Raw genomic sequence first — 21,925 nt, 5'->3', positions numbered from 1 at the left:
AAAACAAAGGCATAACAATTGCATAGTTAAACACACTGTCTAAGCTGTAGTTTCATTTTATGTTTTCAAAAAGTAAAAACAGTTATGACCCTTCCTGTTACTTTCCTTTTTGAATGGGATTGATAGAGAGCCAGTGTGAAGTTCTGATGCCATCACCCCCTTTTAGATGGAGCTTTTTACTTTAATTATTAAATGGATAAAAGAGATGATTTAATGAGGCTTCCTCCATCTTCTAAACTACCCTGCATAGAATCATAGAAATGTAGGCCTGGAAGGGACCTTGAAGTCATCAAGTCCAGCCCTCTGCACTGAGGCAGGACCAAGTAAACCTAGACCATCCCTGGCAGATGTTTGCCCAACCTGTATTCAAAAACCTCCATTGATTGGGATTCCACAACGTCCCTTAGAAACCTATTCCAGAGTCTAACTCCCTTTATAGTTAGAGAAATTTTCCCTAATATCTAACCTAAATCTTCCTTCCTGCAGATTACTTTCTCTCCTTTGCAGTGGGATAGTTGGTAGTTGTGCCTTTAATATTGTTTCTCTGAGAAACTGCCAGTTTTCCTGAACTCCTTTTTTCCTTAGATTTTTTTCCCCATGGAACCTTACCTACCATTTCTTTGAGTTTGTTAAAGTCCACATTTTTTAAAAGTCCATTGTCATTATTCTGCTGCTTTCACCTAAATTGCCTTCCATCTTCTGATTTGCTACCAATTCCTTTCTGTTGTTCCGAATCAAGTCACATCACAGCAGGAACCTGAGCTACAGCTTCTACTCCTCACTCTCTGGATCCCTTTAAATAAAAAAACATAGCCATGTACTCATTACACCGTTCTGTACTTTCCAGTTGCCTCATTGCTTAAAGGAAGACAAGGAATCTACACGGAGAATGAAAGACGCCTGGGGACAGAGATTCAGATCCGCTTTTTCAAAATTATGCTGGTGTTCATTATATGGTAGGAGGCATGTATTTTAAAAAGCCCTGACTACTTCCCAGCTGTGGAAGGTGGGGGATGTGAATGGCAATGGCGGGATTGCTCTATTTGTTTGTCAAGCTGACAGTTTCAAGGGGAGGGATTGTCCTGAAAGGGAAACGTTCTAAATTATTCTACTCTCTAGCTGAAACATTAAGCCACCTCTTGCAGCTGTGAGACAAGTTCCAGAATAAAAGTCTGAGCAACCTGAAAACAATAGCCTCAAAGAAAAATGGTAAAACGATGCGTAGGCATAGTCTAGGTAGGTAACTGCCTAGAGCAATGTCTGAAAAATACGACTGCTACAGTCACTCCGTAGCAGAGTAGCCTCAATATGCTCTAGTTGTGAAAATTCTGACCACTTAATCCCCTCTCCAAATAATATCCTTTGACAGTTTTCTTTGGACCACAGATTTGCCTTTCTGAAGTGGCAGCATCCTTTTAAAGCATGCTGCAGCTAGTGCAAAAGATTCTGGAGCACTACTGGGAATGACAGGTGTTGCATGCTCAGAGCAAACTGCCAAACAAAAATAGAGGAAGAAATTATTTGCTATTTGTATTACACTAGCACATTTGTGATGAGATTGGGGATCGATCATGCAAGGCATTGTACAAATCACATAGCAACAGACAGTCCCTACCATGAAGAGCTTGCTGTGTAAATAGACAAGACAGAAATAAGGTGGGAAAGGAAACTGTGTCACAGAGGGGCTGTGACTTGCCTTTGGTCACATGAGGAGCAGCTTGTTAAAGTGGACTAGTTGCAGGGGGGAATGGAGCAAGGACGAAGTACAAAGGGGGCAAGTGGAGGGAGAAAAACCATGAGGTTTTCACATAGAAAACCGTGAGGTTTTCACATGGAAACAATTGCAGAAAGAAAATGGCTAACTCCTTTTTTTAAAAGCTTGACTTAGGAAACCAATCTAACCCATTTGACTATACAGGAGAAATCCAGAGAAACTGCACTAACATCTTTTCACTAGGGCTAAAACCTGGGCTTCCTAAGGTACCCTCTCTTTGGTGCTAAATATGATTGATTCTTTTAACTTGATATTCGTTATCTAACCATGAGTCACCCTTATTGGTAAGAACTATTGGTATGGCAATTTCAGAGTAATCTGTAAGCCTCTTTTGATGTCACTTTTAAAGTCCATTTTAATTTAACACTGAAGTGTGTGGTTGTTTTGGGAATGATGTGCAGTAATGTAACTGTGCTATATATACCTAGTTTATAAGTATGAACATTGCAACTGTATTTAAAGGCTGTATGCACTTGACACCAGAGTGCCCCCTTGTGTCAGGACATAGTGTTGCAGGGACTCCTCCTCTCTAGGCCCCTTGTTGTCCTGATTCTGCAATGGTCTGGTGCCTCCATTGCCCAGCCCTCCGGCCAGGTCAGCTCTCAGTCCAGTCCCTTTCTGGGATTAACAGAACACAAATGAAATCTTAACTCAAAATAGCTATCTGGGCATTAAATCCCATAATATAAACACTAGCCCTTCATAGATACCCAACATTGTCAAGGTTGGGTCTCTGACTGGGCTAAGTTACTTGGGTTAGGACAGGAAATGCCTCTCTCTGGCTTCACCCAGAGTTGGCCTCTAATAGCTACAGCCACTGCTTTTTATCTGGCCTGCTGGGCCCTGATTGGCCTTTACCTGCTCTTGGTCCTTCTAGGTGCCAGAGGACCAACTCTCTTTGGTTCTGCCTGCAGCTGATCATGGGAGACTTCTCTAGGCAACTCCTAAATGTCTGAACTCACTGCCCTTCCCTTCTGGCAGGACACCTTCTTGAGCAGGGTGTGTCAAGGCAGCGGGGCCTCTGGCAAGAGGCAACAAATGCTTGAAACACCATGTCACAGGCCGCCAAAATAAGAATGATGACATTCCCCACTATAGACTGTAGTACATTCTAGTCTTGTATTTTCTAACCAACTTGATTTAATTCTGCATTTTATCATCCTGCAGCAAGGTGGTATGCTAGGATTTCATTCTGTTTGGTTATGTTTATTTCTTTGCCTCAGGCTAGATTAGGAAAAGGTTTTTGTTTCCTGATCATATTCTCCCAGACCTGCTGCTCCTTCGTATTGTTGGCTACAAGCATTAGCACTTAAAAAAAACCAAAACCACAAAAATTCTTCCTCTCCCTGCCAACAATCACCACAATTATGCTTTTGAAAAGAAACCATTATGTATACAAAAAAAATCTGTCTTTTTCTTTTCCTCCTCTTTATCCCTGCAACAGCTGGTCATCGAACATCATCAATGAGAGTCTTTTGTTCTACCTTGAAATGCAGCCAGATATCAATGGAAGTCCCCTGAAAAATGTTAGAAATGCTGCACTGATCACATGGATTATAATGGTAGGTCAACCATGATTTTTATTAGTCTTGGAAGTAGTTTTTTATGATAGGCAGAAGCACCAATGTAATGAGTGTTTATTACTTTGGAAATAAAATCTCCCCTCCATACAAAAAATAATGGGAGAACATTTTCAAAGTCACAAGAACTATTCTTCATATGAAACTCTGCAAGATGCACTAACAAATACGTTTTGCCCTGACTGACCCTTTGTGCATCCCTACTGAAGTCAAAGTGATTTGTTCATTTTTAAGATCAGAAAGGACCTTTATCTTCTTGAATAACAGACTACAGAGTTTTCACCAGTGATTCCTGAATACAGGCTAACAACTTGGGGGCTTACTAACAATCCCAACCTATATTTGTAACTGAGGTTATTTTCTATGCTCTTTAAATCTGCTACGTAGAAAACATCTGTGTACACAGAGAATTACTACTAAAGAGAAAAATATATTAGCCTTTCAGAGCAATGATCCAAAATACTGTAGGAACACTACTAAAGCATCTTGGACCATTACTGGACTGTTATTTCCTCATCTCCCCCATAAGTGTAATGTTCCTGCAATAGTCAAAAGGGGATTTTTTCTGGAGCTGATGTTGCAGATAGCCCCTCTGTGGAGACCTTAAATACTTGCAAAGCCTCTCAGTAAAAACACAATCTTTGTTTTTCTTTTTGAAATAATAGAAACATTTTCTAGAGGAGGGTCAAGAGTATATTTGGGTGAGCGTTTTAATTAAGTGAACATTAAACATGTGAAATGCACTAAAACTCTTTTAGTTGGAGTTATGGCATAGCTCTAGTTGTGAATAATTCCCTCACTTCCCACTTTCTGGGATTCTTATAGATTCAGAGAAATTGAGACAAGAAGGGCCCATTCAATCATTTTGTCTGACCTCCTGTTTATCACAGATGATTACATTTCACCGTTATTGATATACTGAGCTAATAATTTGTTTGGCTAAAGTATGTCTTCCAGAAAGGCATCCAAGTCATGATCTGAAGATGTCAAGAGATAGAGAATCCACTGCTTCTCTTGCAAGTTTAACCTCAGGTTACCACCAATTTTTCTTCTCTTCCCTATGCATTAACTGCAACCCTCTGCCCAGGGAGGACTGGCCAAGGCTCCTTTACAAGCATTGTTTCTAAATCTGACAGTCAGTAGAACATCTGAATTAACCTTTTCATTTTTGCAGCTGAGCCTGGCCAATCTGGGCTATAGTATTAAGGATGAGTGTACTCCTTCTGTACATGGAGCATGCCCCCCCCTTACAGAACACACATTATACTTTGCACCTCCATCTCCAAGTACCTAATTCTCTCCTTCCAGATTTTATCCTACTTTAGTGTTACAAGGGTTAAATTACTCCTCTTCCCACTCTCCCAGCAAACCCTGCTATCCTCTGACAAGCAATCAGGCACCCCCAAGTGCTTACATCTCAGTTTCCAGGTTTCATCCTGTATTAAACGGGTAAATGATGCAACTCACATGGTACCTCCTTCTCTCCCAAAGGCTGAACATACTCATGTGACACAGCTCTCAGCTCTTGCTGACCTGGAGGGCAAGAGATCAAATCTAGGAACTGAACTGTTTGTAGGCTGGTTATGAAAATAATGTGCTGGTTTCCCATGAGAAAAATAGAAACATCCAAAGCATTTACTTGCCAAATCTCCAAGGAAGTGGGGACAGAAGTGATTTTTGAGAGATTACCTCTGCTGCCCAGTTTTTTTTAATCCAACCATGCTGGACATTCATTGACTCATGAGTCAGTGAAACAAACTGATTGATCACTGTTTGGTTATTGGTGAGTGGCTGCTCTCAGTATGTTTGGCTCGGCTTTCACTGAAATCTTATCATTGTTCATGTACAATAAAATTCAGAAGATATAGTGGAAACTGTATATTTATTCCTGATGCAACTCTACGGAGTAGCTGAAGTCAAACCAGTGACCCTTTGTGTTTCCAGTGGTGTTGTGTACCAGAACAAGACCTTTGGTTTCTTCCCTTGATTTGCTTGTGGCTAGAATAAACATCACATGTACTTTCATTTGGATGCAAATGGATGTGTTTTACGACGTCTCTCTCGGAGGCAGCAATTGTTCACTGTGAGGAAAGTCTGTGTATCTACACTGTAATAAAAGACCTGCGGCACGGCCATAGCTGGTCAGGCCAGCTGACTTGGGCTCTTGGAGCTTGGGCTACAGCAGTCATCTTCACTATTTTTCAAGTGGGAGCCACTTTGCCAAAAAACCTATAATTTGAGAGCCGCTTACCTCCTCCTGTGCGCCACTGCCCCTCTCCCCCCGCCCGGCACTCACCTGCCACACAGCGCCTGGCTCTGGCCGGGCTCTGCCACCCCACACTTACTCGCCACGCAGTGCCTGCCACTTCTGCTCCAGTCCTGCAGCCAGGCGCCAGCTTAGACAGGGTGGCCTCACCCCTTTGGCCTGGGGGAGGCGCTGGGCTGGCCCTTCATGATGCTCAGTGGGGACGGGGGGTGCAGGAGGCTCCCAGCTGCGCATCATAAAGGGCTGACCCAGCGCCCTCCCCCGCAGGCCAGCGCTCGTGGTCCTGGCCCCCTTGGTATGCCACTACCCGGCTCCCGCCAGGTCCAGGCATGGAGCTGGGCCCCCCAAAGTGCGGGGCCGTGGAGCCGCACTTAGGGTCGATGGGAGCCGCCACTAGCTCCTGGGCCTTGCAATGAAGAACACTGGGCTACTACAGGGCTATACGATTGCAGTGCAGACATCTGGGCTTAGAGAGCCTGGGCTCCAGCCTGAGCTCGAATGTCTACACTGCAAATTATATAATCCACAGCCCGAGCCCCACAAGCCCATGTCAGCTGGCCCAGGCTCTGAATTGCAGGGCTGCAAAGCTTTTACTGCCGTTTAGATGTGCCTTTAAGGCACAGGAATGGGTTTCACTGGACTTGAGATTCGTAACTCTGCTGATCTGAATTCCCATCACAATTCTTCTTTCTCCTCTTTTCCAGGGAGTACTGAATCCAATGCAAGGCTTTCTCTTCACACTAGCGTTTTATGGCTGGACTGGGTGGAAACTGCACCTGAAGTGGCAAAACAGAGAAATACCGTGGGAATCAATGTCCATATCAGCTGTTGCTGACAACGCTTACCCTTCGCCTGTTGGATCCTCCGTGAACTACCAAAACAACATCCATGACGCAAAGACAACAACAGTGGCCGGCAGCCATCAGACTGATGAGGCCATAAGCATGCTGTCGGAAGGTAACATTACCAGTGATGACAGGTTATCCAGGAACTCTCCTATCTACCAGGGCTGGTAGTTGCATATGCATAAAGCTGAATGTTACCTCTCCCATGGCCACGACCCTTGATTAATATTTGCCCTGGGGCTTGGTTGGTGCCTTATCATCTGTCACATCCTATACATTTTCTGGAGGCATAAACTACAATTTATGTCTTCAGCCCCCTTGTAGGGAGTGTAGGAGAAGATGATGTTTGATAAATGCCTGATCACTTTCCATTATGTTGGCAGGAGTGTCTCTTTGAAAATCAGTGTTTCTTAATTAACCTCATTGATTTCTTTTCATGCATTTTTGTTTTAACCTCTCTTGTAACCTGTACTTACAGCAGAATATTCTTTTGTTTAATAAACAAATTACTGTTGTGTTGGGTTTTTCTAACTGTGGCCCCTTGACTTTACAGAGGTGCAGCTCTATACCTGGAATTCTGTCTCTAGGATCTTAGGGACATAAACCTGTCATCCTTAAATCAATGGTCAAACGTTGGAAAGACACAACTTTGACACAGATATAGATTTACATTGTTTGCATATAGAACCCTGATTAACAAATCTTTTACCCTGCCCATTTGAATTTTAGTGGGATATTTAAGTGTGCTTTTATCTAAATGTGGTTGCAATGAATAGGTATATAGCCTTTTAGTAAAGTGCAGTCTGGTATTTAAACCAATGTAATTTTCAGAGTCATCTAAATGACTCTGATGCCCAAAGCCCATCAAGAGACAGTGAGATTCAACCTGCAATCCTTTCTCTTAGGAGTGTTGTATTTTATATCTTAGATTACTGAATTCAATCAGCACTATTTATTTCCTTCCCTAACTATTGCACTCAGCATTGTGGTGTCTAAGCACCTGTGCCCAAATACTTGTTAAAACTTGTTGAAGGTTAAGAAGCAATTGTGGCTCAGCCTATAGTGCTTACACATGATTTAAACGAGGCTAACCTAGGTTACTACCTGGCTTGACAGCCCTATATTGACAAGGTCAAACTGAACACCAGTTTTTTAAAAAAATGCTAGTCAGGCATAGATTAGAACAAATCTTTAAGTCAATTCAAATAGTTTGGCCCAACTCTACTGGCTGTCCAAACTGTGTTATAACCGGTTCCGGCACAACCATCCATGTTTAAGCATAAATAGATTCTTAAATAAGATTGAAAACCCTGTGTAACTCTTTTCAATGTAAAGAGAATGGTAACAGCCATGCTGCTTAGAGTTCCAGGAACATCAGAGAAGCAGGCTTAGTAGGGGCTAAAAAAACATTGATTTGTTATTTTAATAAATAGCCTGTTTATTATAATCAATAAAAAGGTGATAAAGTAAATTGATAAATAGTGGGACTGATCTTTAAAGAACTGCATTTGCCTTATAGAAAACCTTTAAAAATCACTCACTTTAAGAGCAATCATGTCTATCTTTTTTCTTCCTTTTGTTTTGTTTTGTTACCAGGCTCACTTGCATGCAACTAGATACCTTGTTGTGTAAGAATCAATTTTCTCTGCTCCAGAAGTTCTTATCCCTTGGTTGTAAAACTGACCATTTCCACTGAAGCTAATAGCGATGTTACAGACAGAGGATGAAGATTGATGGAGCAGATTTAAATTGATCCTTACAAAATGAAGATCATGTTTTCATTTAAATACGAGTAATTTTAAGAAGCAGAAAGAAAACAAGACTATTACAGGTAGACAGAATTGTTGTTAATCAATTCTGCACTCAGATGCTCCTGTCACGGACAGCAGCACAAACCCCTAAAATAAAATAAACAAACAGATTATGCCTTTGAAGACACAGCCATGTGCTGAGGATGGCTTTGCAAGGTGACAGTTTTCAGTGAGAAGCCCTAAAACCCAGTCCAGCATTCCTTCTGCTACTGCAGGACATCACAAATTGCTGAGCACATCTGAAAGGACATTTCATTTCACAGTCCCTTCCACTTCCACTCTGCAGCTCACATCCCGTGCCACGGCAGACATTGAGCAAGGAACAATGGCTCTGCTCCCCAGTTACAATCTGGTTTAGCCCATGTGCAAGATCCTGTCACACTCTTGCCTTCCCACTTTGTTCATCCACATAAAGGTGGGCACAATCTGGCAAAAAAAAAATTTCAAAATCATGCTTGAGAGATGAGTGGTGCTTTAACACATTACCGGTCTGTGGGGATATTATCATAAGATGACCAAAACCAAACTCCAACCCTTTAATGAAAGCCTCTTGTTGCTCTGACAACACTGGTTTCCTGGACAAGGCTAAGTCTGGTGCATTGTCACATACATATACTGTATGCTGGGGGTAAAGCAACAGTGATTTTTAATGTTAAAAGAAACTGAGTAATGAGGAAAGTGTTATCACTCTCCCAGTTCCTGTGGCATGTGTACCTGAGCTACTCCTCTATTGTTAAAAAATGGAAGGTTAACTGTGTCCTGCCCATTTGTATTCCTCTCAACATTCAATTTTACTGCATACAGGCCATAAAAAAAATCTCTCTCCTTTCCTTACCATGCATCAGATCAGTTCATTACAAGCAAAGTGTTGCACTGTTAAGCATAACTTACCTTAGCCTTCTACAGGTAACCATTAGGAAAGAGATAGATAATAAGGCAGAAAATATCATATTGCCTCTTTATAAATCCATGTTACGCCAACACCTTGAATACTGCATGCAGATCTGGTCGCCCCATCTCAAAAAAGATATATTGGAGTTGGAAAAGGTACAGAAAAGGACAACTATAATGATTAGGGGTATTGAAAAGCTTCCATATGAGGAGAGATTAATAAGACTTGGACTTTTCAGCTTGGAAAAGAGATACTAAGAGGGAATATGACAGAGGTCTATAAAATCATGACTGGTGTGGAGAAAGTAAATAAGGAAGTGTTATTTACTCCTTCTCATAACACAAGAACTAGGGGTCACCAAATAAAATTAATAGACAGCAGGTTTAAACCGAACAAAAGGAAGTATTTCTTCACACAACACATAGTCAACCTGGGGAACAACTTGCCAGAGGATGTTGTGAAGGCCAAGACTATAATGAGGTAAAGAAAGAACTAGAAAAGTTCATGGAGGATAGGTCCATCAATGGTTATTAGCCAGGACAGGCAGAGATTGCTGTTTGCCAGAGGCTGGGAACGGCCAACGGGATGGATCACTTGATGATTACCTCTTCTAATCATTCCCTCTGAAGCACCTGGCACTGGCCACTGTCAGAAGACAGGATACTGGGCTAGATGAATCATTGATGTGACCTAATATGGCCATTCTTATGTTCTTATGTATTATATGTATGTATTTATAAGATGAAAATCTTCAATAAGACATACTTACGTTTGCCAAGGCATAACTATTCATGTAAAACAATAGATTATGGAAATGACTAAAGATATGTAGTTTGAAGGAAAATTCAAAGGTAACATTAACAACAAATGTTTGAAAGTCAGGAAGCTAGAATGTGGGACTAGTAGTGTAAAATACCCACTTCACAGCAAGTCTGGAAATACAGTTATGTTTCCAACATGGACCTTAACTCCGCTTTTGCACTCTTTCTGGGTAAGAGACTCCCTACTAATTACCACATAATAACATGATAAAAGAATTGTCTTCCCCATTTTGGAGATGAATTACAGATGTATGGTCTTGGTAGTATGATGGTAAATCATGCAGTCAGCCTGTATCAGGTACAGGGTTGTCTCAAGCTCAATTTGGGAGCATACTGAGAGTCTGTTCAGGGTGAATGTGAATATTCATTGCTGGCCTATGGCTAGAGTGTTTGGTCTCAAATTAGCATTGGGAAGGTGGCTCAGGGAGAGTGGAGGGAGGATCCAGTTCACAGTAGGACGGTAGATTGAGTCAGGGTCTTGGGTGGAATACACATGAGATGTGACCTCTACCTTAGACTGGGGGGAGGGAGGGCAGGGCTGTCTGGGCTCTAATTAATGGTAATATCTATAGTTTACTGGACAGTACACAGTTTTCTCTGGGACAGTGGGATGTCTGTGACTCACAGATATAAGGTAGATGTGGGATGGTGATTGGCTAAAGGGCAGAATTAATGAGCACCTGCCATTTATACATTCAAAATAATTGTCCAGTAGGTTATATTCAGCTCAGATAACATGATTTAGAGACATACCCATGATTAATTGTACATGATCATTTTTTGTGCACACCAGAGCATAAGCCCAGCTGAATGAACACTTGAAGAAATAACCATTGTAAAATATATAAATAATATAACAAAGCTAGAACATAATTTGATATAAAACCATTAATGCAGTGGAATCCTTATGATATGGGTGTTGGTGTACAGTGATATATTATTAAACTATGTATGTTCCAAGAGCTATGACAATATATGTTCTCTGCACAAATTCAACATTTGGTTTCAGGTTGTGTTAGTTATAAAAGTAAAATGCAAACTGTCAGGAAAAGAGTGTATCCTATCCCCTGCTACCATGGGATGATTTTCCCAGACTAGCCTGAATTAATCCATCAGGGTAGAGTGGGGCTACATTTTGACCTTCCAGTTTCATACATTTAATTAGTATTCAGTCTGAGCAGATGTTTATGCTAATTGCATGACTGAAATATGCAGAAGTAAAGATCTTGCACATCAAAGCTACACATTTGAGGTCCCCTAGTTTTCAAATGTCTAAGTGTTCTGTGCATCTCCAACTAACTCCTTCTTCTTGTCTCCCAGACGATTTACACTGAAAATGCATTAGAACCTAAAATGCTTAGCATGGCTTTGCTCTAAGATGCCTACTTCATCTGCCATAATACAAGACTTGTAGTCCCGAAGACAGCATGATATGTAGGTGAGGACAGGGGCATCATCTTCCAAGATTCAGTTGACCTTAGCAGGGGAAGGGTTTATCAAGATCTGATATGCAGCAGATACAAATGGGGATGCCTAGGGCAAAGGGTGGATAAGATAACCTCATCTAGGGAAAGTCCAGATGAATCAGGATGGTGGTTTGGGCCTTCACCTGTTAAAAAGCATGTGTGCATACACGTATGTATAGGATGTTTGTTGGGAAAGCACTAGGTTTCCTGAAAACAAACTACTGAGGAATGTCAAACCTTTGGAGGCATTTGATTAGGTTTTTTTCTCTCAGTTACTGCTCCCCTAGAATGTTGCCAGTTGTATAAACAGATAGCCCCCACTCCCTTCCAGGATAAAAATCTGTAGGTACGGATCACACACATTTCTGTTTATACAGAAAGCAAGCTGCACTCACTGGAGTGTCTGTGGGTCACACTTTCAAAAGATTTCTCCAGCAGGAGTTCTGAGGCATGAGAAAAATTCACTGATTGTTTGTTTTTTAATGTAAACTCATTCAATCAATCTCCATTGTGAAACCAGCCAAAGATGCTTAACCTGATCCCCTCCCCCAACCCCTTCCTGTCTGAATGCTGATACTGTAGAGATTGGAAGGACTCCTAGAAAGATCAGACTCTTGACTACAAAGAAAAACATGTAACAATATCAAGAGCAGCAGCTGCCTGGTTTAAATATTTTCCTAGCCTGAATCCTACCCATGCCCCCTGCCGGGCATGTTTAAACATGTAATTGCTAAAAGACCTGCTGTTCAGTAAATTGCCACAGAAGATCAACTGTAAGAAGGGAGCAACAAGTGTTAAGACTTTTTTCCTTTGTTGTTTAAATGAAGCTCCTAAGAGGACATTTCACATCTGATAGCATCACTAGAGTGTTCAAAGGCAGATGGAATGCATGAGATCACCAAAACACATGGAGACAGAGAGGGCCCTGTGGAAATTTGGTCAAAGAAAATACAATAGAAACTGCAGTAAGAGCAGAAGGGTGGCAATCCAAATGAAGAAAAGCGCGTGTTTCTAATTAATACTGCAGAAAATTAACAAGAAAACATTTATTACTTGGAGGTAGAGAACAATAAAGCTCATATCTGGATCCTGATCTGAACTTCTTCAACATTTGGAGTCCTGGGAACTGGGTCAGGCCTCTGTATTTTGAGGAAGAAAAACATTCATTCTATACTTTTCCATCATGATGGGGTCAATTGGTAATGAAACAAAACTGGTTTTGATTTGCAAACCAATGTGTGTCTTCAAGTTAGTATGGGCTAAGGAACAGCAGAGACATTAAGACAAAGGCCTTTTTCCCCAACCCTTATGTCAGCAAAACTTTTGTCAGTCAACGGTGTGAAAAAAAGAACCCTGAGTAACAGAAGTTTGCCGACATAAGCACTTGTGTGCACAGAGCAATGTGCACAGAGCAACATAACTATCACTGCTCACTGAGCTGGTTTTATTATGTCAACAAGAGAGCTCTCTCCCATCTGCATAACACGGCTACATGAGCGCTTATGCTGGCAAAACTTACGTCACTCAGTGCTGTGTTTTTTCATACCTCTGAGCGACAAGATTTGCTGACATAAGTGCTAGTGTAGACAAAGCCTTCGTGAGTTGAGTCTGAGGTGATCAGTGTGTGACCGTAACATTCTGTTGGATGTATTTTCCTTTTCATCTGTGTGTGGCCAGCTTGTGATTTGACTCAACTTTGGTTTGACTCTGCCTTCAGCAAGACCAGGTCTAACTCCGTGTTTAAGAGGCTTAAGAAATTTAGAGCTAGAATGGGAAGTGAAGAGGCTGATATACTGAATTAAAAAGCTACTGGAAAAAGGTGCCTATTACTCTTCTACGCTATAGTAGGTGCCTTCTTTACCACATGAAATGGTTTACTTTACTTTTAGGAGAAGGTATGATATATGCTGGAAACAGGACCAACTTTTAACTGTGGAAAGTGACCTTCTTATGAAAATCCACTGTGTTGATGGGAAGGAGAAAAGGCTACATAAACGTTTCAGAGCTGCAGGCTGAAGTGATGTGACAAATGCTTAGAAAATAAGAATGCTAGTCATGAAAAAATATATGTAAAAAAAAACAAAACAAAAAAAACCCCAGAGAGAATGCATTCCCTCATTGGGAAGTTAATCTGTTTAGAGTCAGGAAACAAATATTTTAGAATGGGGAATTTCCCCAATGGATTGTCTATATAGCTAGCTAGTGCACGGCAAGCCGAGGTGTGAACATACAAGATACTAGCTCGCTGAGCACTAACTGGCCATGTGGGCCCTCCTACTGTCCTCCTACTCCATAGTGCACTTTGATATCCTCCCATACTGATACAATGGCTCCCGTTAGGGTGCAATGACCTTCCTCACATCTCGTGCATTTCCTACAGATGTGGAATACAGGACATATTCTGGAGAGACCCCAGGTTCAGATAGCAATAGAGTTAAGCAGACCGCTACTGTACTACTGTGTTCAGTTCTGGTGTCAACAAGTCAAGAAGGACACTGGCAAATTGGAGAGGGTTCAAAGAAGACCCATAAGAATTATTAAAGAATCAGAAAACGTGCTTTATAAGGTGACTCAAGGAGTTTAATCTATTTATCTTAACAAAGAGAAGGTTAAGGGGTGACTTGGTCATAGTTTATAAGCACCTAAATGGGGAACAAAAATTTGATAATCGTCTCTTCACTCCAGCAGACAAAGGTGAAACAAGACCCAAAGGCTGGAACTTAAAGCTAGACAAATTCAGACTGAAAATAAAGCATAAATTTATTTATTTTAAAGTCATTAACTATTGGAGCAATTTACCAAGGGCTGTGATAGATTTTCCATCATAAGCAATTTTTAAATCAAGACTGACGTTTTTCTAAAATATATGCTCTTATTCTAACAGGAATGAATTCAGGGAAGTGACCTGTGTTGTGCAGGAGGTCAGACTAGATGCTTAACGTAGTCCCTTCTGGCTTTATAAGCTATGAATCTAAAATAACAATAATAATTCCCAACCACAACAATAAACATGATTTGTCTATAAGGTTGTTTAGTCAGACTATTTAGTGCAACTGTGTCAGCACATTGACTGATAAAGCATTGTAAAATGGTAATTGATTGGTTGACATTACCTGATCTTTTGCAGTTCCTTAGCAGAAGTAGATTAATTATCCAACCACGCATCAATGGCTTCTCTCCCACAACAGACTTCAGCTAGTCATTAAACTAGGAGTTCATCCTAACACTGCTGTTAAGGAAAAGTTTGAGAAAAGAATGCAGCTTTTCCAAGAGACATTGCATGGGAGCATTCAGATATACATTTGGGTAAACAGGAAGAAGATTTTGCAGGTTAGACAGAGGCGTGGAGGAAAGCGATGGTTCAAGAGAATGGGCTATTGAGATCTTCAGCCCTCTAAAACAGTGGTATGAATCAAAATCCAGGTCGGTAATAACCAAAAGCAATTGTTCTCTAATGGCATTTTGGTGACCTCTGTGAAATAAGTCTGTGGCCTTAGCCCAGTTCCCAGAGCACAAGTATCAACTTCACAAAAATTACCACTGCAAAGGTAATCCATTGTCATCTTTATTGAAAGTTTCAGCAGAGACCAAGAATTGAAAAGTCTGATCTACACTCTCACCCTTATGCACTGGCCCTTTGGGTCAGGGAAAAATTGGGGAAATTTGCACTGTTGTTCCCAAGGTTATACCTGTTCTGCAGATAATTAGAACAGTCTCCAAGCTGTTCATCTGGGGACTTCATGAGCACTAAATTCACTTAAACAGACGATAATGTTGCTTTGCTCTATGTCACATGGGGGAAGCTGATTGACATAATCCTTAGAATTAAGGGGAATTCCTACTGTGGTTCGAACTGGAAGTATTTAATTGTTACAAAGTCTTGGAGGTCTGCATTCTCTTAATAAAGATAATGTTCCTAACATACATTTGGGCCTCTCTCTCATCTGAATGGAAACCACTCTACTACTTAGATTTTCAAGTTAAAATATGGTATTCCGTTAGCCTGAGTAAAACATCAAACCACAACAGACATTAGAGACATAGGAAGGATCACACCAGGATGAATTTGGTGCAGAGAGACTGGATAAAGGAAATGATTTAGCCTTTTGGGGTCAATGGTAAAAATGATGATAAAAAAACCTTGGCTTGATTTAGAAATTATATCAATTATCAGGTAACTGTCAAATAAAAATAACCCCAACAGCTTGTTTTTCTATGGTACTCAGGCAACAACACTGTTAAGTGCCACTGAAAGATTTATTTCATATTTCGTATATGAAAGGAGCTTCCATCTTCCATTTATAAATGTGAAGATCAACAGTAAAACATCAACTAGGTTAGGGAGTTAGTTTGCAAGATGCTGCCCTCCTTTTCAGTAGCCAAAGATCAAATGTTATCATACTCTACACACCATGAAATACATTTTTGCTACAGGTTTAGCAGTAGCAATATTGTAACTCCAATGCCACTGTTAAGTTGTCTAGTAGAAGGAAATACAACAAAACAGAGCAGGAATCTTCCAGTGGCTAGGTTAGTTGACTTTAGAACTACTTTGCCCCACTCAGGTGGCATATGCTAGAGAAAGAGGCTCATAGTATTTTGAGGGTGCAGGAATACCTGTAGTGCTTACCTAAAGAGAGTGTTCCATCTGGGTGAAATTTACCTCACCTCAAACCATGAGTTAATGGACTTTGAGCGGGAAAAGTGTGAACATAAGAATGGCCATTCTGGGTCAGACCAATGGTCCATCCAGCCCAGTATCCTGTCCTCTGATGGTGGCCAATGCCAGGTGTGTCAAAGGGAATGAATGGAACAGGGCAATTATTGAGTGATCCATCCCTTATCATTCACTCCCAGCTTTTGGCAGTTAGAGGCTTAGGACACCCAGAGCAGGGGTTGTGTTCCTGATCATCTTGGCTAATAGCTATTGTGAATATCCTCTATGAACTTACCTAATTCTTTTTTGTACCCGTTATAGTGTGTGGGCAGAGCACTGGGCAGCACTGGCAGTAGGCATGCATGCTCCATGCAATAGAAATCATAACATCTATCTATTCCCTAAAGTTGGACTTGTGGCCATTGGATCCATGTAAACACAGTCAATCTCCAGTCCCCTATCTCCACCTCAATGGCCAACCTTCTTTCCTGTCTGCTCTGGCCTATTTGAAGCTGGTGCAGAATCTAGCACTGATGCCTAGGACAAAGATCCCTGTACATCTGTTTTGCAGGATCCTGAGAAACCATAGAAATATGTAAAGAACCTTTCGTTTTAAAAATAAGGTAGCATTTTAAAACCACTTGGCTTTGGGTTTTGTTCATTAAACATAAATAATAAATTCCATCATACCTGCTCTAGATGGAGTGTTCTTGCCCTACCTCTCACACTCCCAAGTAGCACCCACAACAATATCTAAACATTGGTGGACATTAATTTCAGCTAGGGAAATGTACAAGCAGCTGATTGAAATGTGCCTACTACAGCAGATCTTGCATGAGCATTCTTTTAAAAAGCCAACTATCTCCCTTCAGGCTACAGTGTTCAACAAAATACCACATTTTCTGTGGAAATGTCATGGACTTCTCACCCCCGATCATGTGCCCCCATGTGACAGGGAGATCTGCATTCTTGTTGCTTTAACAAATACCTTTGCTCAAGGCACCAGAAATTATTGGCCAAAACTCACAGGCTCTCCCACAACCATGTTAAGTACTCTAAATTTAATAACCTAGCTCTGCAATAGCTCACTGTGTAATGCAATCAACCATTTCCTTAGGAATGCAATTACACTGAAAGCAACAAGGCACAGGTTAGATAAAGGCAACTTAAAGATAAAGATATGGCCTCACATAGTGTGTGTCTTAGTCTGGCCAGAAGGTTTATATATTAAGAGCTCTGTGGTCTGAAAGCTTATGTACCAACACTCCTACTGTATATTGGTTAAACAGAACTAGCACCTTTCCTGCTTATTTTTTTTAAAACGACTCAGTCAATAATTATTTCCACCTATTTCTGAAAGTAACACAGTCCTTTCTCTTTTGTTTTGCTAGGTTCTGATGCTAGCACCATTGAAATCCGCATCTCAAGTGAGCTGCATGACTTAGATGATAATGGTGCTGATGGTGAATAACTGGAAAACTATCAGAGACATAAGTTGGGTATCTGGAGACACAAAGATGTTCTCAAGGATTTGCCTGATTGTTTCCCCTCTTTTATGATGCATGTATCTTCTTCCATTGCCCCCAGTGACATCCTCAATACATGTCTGATAGCTGAGCTCACTTGCTCTTGACAATTTTCTAACATTCAAATTGAAGGAGCACTTTTCTGATAGATTTAAATGGCCTGAGCTGTGGAGTAGACACAGAGAGCTAGATTCAGAGATAAAGTTTAAGATGGTGTGAGTTAGGCTCCTTTACATTCACTCTTCCTTGAACATAGCTAGGAAGACTAGAAAGGGTAAGTTAAAATAGGGAGTAACCTTCAAGTTAGACCTTCTTATGAGTTACTTTCCTTGTTCAGATCTCTCTTCTCACCCCCTCACTATGTGAATATACAGGGCTGCCACTTACCGCTATCGTGCCTCCTTGCGTCTAGATCTGGGAATGTCGCTCTTGCTGCATTAGGTGCCCCCTTATTGCTCATTGGTCGCTCTGTGATAGTCTGTAACGTGGTCCTCTGGTCAGGTCACTATTTATTTAATCCACCTCTTCTGGGGTTACAAAATCTAACAGGACACCAGTCCAAATGCCATCTCCAGAGGGTGTTCAGCCCAAGCTTGGAGCTCTATGCCACTGTGCCAGCAGCTGAAAGGGGAATATGGGTCTGCTCATTACACTCGGTTCCAGCCTAGGGATTCTGCAACCAGCAATCTAGATCAGTCCTGGTCCCTGTTGCTGTTTGCCTGGGCTCCTTCATACTCAGACTCCCTATGTTCTTTCCTGTTTCTAGATTTACCACTAAAGCGTATTCTACTCCTGGTGGCTACTTCATTGCCCCATGCCTCTTGCCAGACTCATTACTCCAGGGCAGGATCTCCACGCTTACTCTCTGCCTGGACTTCTTCCTTGTCTGTGATAGTTTCCCTCCTCCCAGGGAGTGACTGCAAACTCCTTCCCCTGCAGCTCCTTTCTGCTTTCAGCCTCCTGGCTTTATAGTGCTGTCCCTGCCGTTCCCCAGCAGGGCTTCATTCTTAACTAACCCTGACCCTCCCTCTTGCTGGTGTTGCCAAGTAACTAATTGGCCTCTCAGGCCCTTGATAACCCTGTCAGGGCTGATGTGCAGTGCACACCCCATTACAGTGAGTTATACATATTAGACTACCTTCGACTCAAGGTCTGAAGTGGTGTGCAAATAAGGTGGTGAGAGTCCAAGTAAGTAAATCAAGGGAGTCTAGATGGAATCTAAGTTGGTGTAACATACATATTGAACAGCTGGATAAAGTGTCCATTTATACTCCCTCTTCATTTACTTAAACTCATTTACTTTGAATCATTTGGTCCAAACAGATCATTCATTTGTAAAAATAAATAAATAAATAAAGCTAGGCAAAGGCCTTCTGTTGAGACTGATGAATGTAATTATTATCATTATTTTTGTATACTCAAAGAAATTTAATGGAAATTCCAGTCAAGTCCAGATTAGCATGACCTAGGTTGTTTTAGGGGGACTGGTTACTTCAGCATGCTGTTTGAATGTAAAAAAAACCCAACAAACCACATTTCTGGTACCAGCTGGGTGTATTTTTAGTGGGAGGAATCTGATCATTTTGAATTTGTACATTATGCATTGTAGGTATGGTACCTTTCCTGGGGTAGAAAATGCCATTTATTGATATTGTTTTGCTTCTTTTTGTTTTGTTAAAACACCCTAGGCAAACTCTTCATCTTGAAGTCAATTAAAATATTGCAGTTTACTGACGATCTGGTCATATGAGACTTTCCGTCTGGTTAAGGTCCTTGTAACTAGTAGTTATAAAATAAATGTTTATGTATGTATTGTCCTGTAATGTCCACACTAAGTCTTTGCACCTCATAAAGATGAATAAAGTATAGGTCAAATTCTGTTGTCAGTTATACCAGTGTAAATCAGTAGAGTTGATGGAGTTAGTGGAATTACACTGGTGTAACATATTTGTTAGTCTTTAAAGTGCTACAGGACTCTTGTTGTTTTTACTAGTGTAACAGAGACAAATTTTGGCCCTATATCCTGTGTTTGAACGCCTCTTTAAAGATAGTTATATTTTCAAATTATGACGGGAACCAGCCTTCTGACTGAGTAGAAGGGACATTTGTTTCCTTTCTGGACAGGATGATTCAGGAAGAATTGAAAAAGCCAATTGCTGCCTTTCATTTACTTCAAATGCAGCATATCCCTAACCAACCATACAAGTATTTGAAATGACTTTGTGGTGTTAGAAAAAACTCTTCAGAGAAACACTTCTTGGTGTAGGCACAGGAGAAAATAGACCTTTCCCAAGATCTGGGTATTCAGTGTTTGCAGTGGGTTGGAAGAGAAGGTTAATCTACATTGGAATTGCATCTGACTTTAGCCCTGCAGTGCTTTATAGAAAGAAATATTGAACTGAACTGGAATAGTGACATTCTTCTCCTTGAATCTTACTATAGGTTGACATAAAATATTCTCAGATTCACAGTGCACCAACAGCAGTATTTCATCATCAAGAAATCCATCCACTGCTGTATGGAAGATCAGAGTAAAAGTAATTTACCTCCACAGATTGAAAAACAATACACAGCTTCCCTTCAACAAATTGTACTTTAAATAGGCACCTAGTCACCCTATAAAGGCTGCACAAGACAGTCTAAGATCATCTACCAATGACCTTCCTTGGAGAAAGCCAGTAAAAACCTAATTTGAGGCATGCTGCAACACACTCCTGTCAGAATGGCAGACGTTTCAAGCTTTCCAGGGCATGGATTGTATATTCATCTGTGTTTGTACAGGACTTCAATTTACCTGCATAGCACTTAGACACTATAGCACAAGGAAAGATGGTTTTCTATTCAAGGAAAGATGGTTTTCTATAGGCACTGGACTAGCTGGGATGCTTAGTGTCAATTTGACCCCGAAATCCTTTTGAGAAGCTGGTGGGGCTAACTCAGGAAGAACCAGGGGTTTAAAAAGCCAGCTCCCAAGCCAACAGAGGACCTAGTGACCAGGGGAGTTTTGCGAGGGAGTTCTCCAGGTGAAGGAGGAACAACTACGTGACCCTTGGGGTAGGTTTGTTGTCTGTTAGTGGGTTTGTTGTTGTGTGCTTGCGGCGTGCCTGCTTGACTGAAGTTTATAATGTGGTCTGTTTGGGGGAGCTGTGTGCTAAGCCTAACAGCCTTTTTTTTGCAAGGCTGAGAGCTTCCTAACGAGGCTCTAGCCTGCCATCCTTTGATCCCTAATCCCTTTAGGATCCCTTGACAAGGGGGCGAGGCTAACTCAGGGAGAACTAGGGTTTAAAAAAGTCAGTTCCTAAGCGACCAGAGGAGCTAGCGAACAGGGGAGTTTTGTAAGTGAGTTTAGCGAGGGAGTGTGAGTGCCACATACACCTAATTAACATTCTCCAAATGTATGCAAATAACCTCCCCCCCAAAAAAAACTCCCCACATAAAAAGAACAAACAAATGAAACCCCTTCAAAAGTAAAAATAAGGGAAGCAGAAGTCCAGCAGCAGAGTGGGGGCTATCCAGTTTACTGCACTGAATGCTGCATGAATCATTACCCACCTTCTGGGTAGGTGGCATGTGTGTGCATTTGGTGCAAGCAGCTCATGGCCCGCACTCAGAGATGAAGTACAGGCTCTTCAGACCAGATTAGCTGAACTGGAGGAGCAAAGGGAGACAAAGGTACATAGATGAGACTTTCAGGGACTCTGTAGAATGGTCCCACCCCTAATCTGACAGCGTCTATGCTGTTGAGCAGGATGAAAGTCTCGGAAGGAGCACATCAAGCCGGAGTAGAAGGAAACAATCCCATAGTTGGAACTCTCCATCCAGATGATGTCATGGTAACCTTTCACACTGGAGATATTTCTCCAGGGAAGGGGACCTCTGTCATGAAGAAGAGACAGGTAATAGTAATGGGGGATTCAATTATTATAAATATAGATACTGCATTTGTGATGATTGGGAGAACTGCACGGTGAATTGCCTGCTGGACGCAAAGGTCATGGACCTTTTGAGACATCTAGACAGGTTTATGTGCAGTACTGTGGTCTTGGTACTTGTAGGTACCAATGACATAGGGAAAGGTAGGAGAGAGGTCCTGGAGGACAAATGTAGGCTGTTAGGTAAGAGGTTGATGTCCAGGACCTCCATGGTAGCATTCTCTGAAATGCTTCCAGTTCTACTCAGAGGGCCAGTTAGACAGGTAGAATTGTAGGGTCTCAATGAATGGATGAGATGATGGTTTTCAGAGAAGGGATTTAGCTTCATTAGGAACTGGGGAATCTTTTGGGAAAG

General features: G+C 41.4%; 1 protein-coding gene across 1 annotated transcript in view; it reads left to right on the top strand.

Moving 5' to 3' along the window:
* The window catches only part of GPR143 (G protein-coupled receptor 143), a 31,157-nt gene extending 13,574 nt beyond the window's left edge, over positions 1–17,583 (top strand). The window contains exons 6-9 of the mRNA XM_067553023.1: positions 848–956; positions 3,219–3,336; positions 6,325–6,577; positions 17,504–17,583. Of these exons, the coding sequence (XP_067409124.1) occupies positions 848–956; positions 3,219–3,336; positions 6,325–6,577; positions 17,504–17,583 (560 nt within the window). The remainder of the gene's footprint in view (positions 1–847; positions 957–3,218; positions 3,337–6,324; positions 6,578–17,503) is intronic.
* The last annotated feature ends 4,342 nt before the right edge of the window (positions 17,584–21,925 follow it).

Source organism: Emydura macquarii, unplaced genomic scaffold (assembly GCF_026122565.2).
Source record: "Emydura macquarii macquarii isolate MOO-44397 ecotype Brisbane River unplaced genomic scaffold, CSIRO-AGI_Emac_v2 contig_1424, whole genome shotgun sequence".
Taxonomy (NCBI): domain Eukaryota; kingdom Metazoa; phylum Chordata; order Testudines; family Chelidae; genus Emydura; species Emydura macquarii.
Note: the sequence above shows the minus strand (reverse complement) of the source record. Positions and strands in the feature narration are given on the sequence as shown.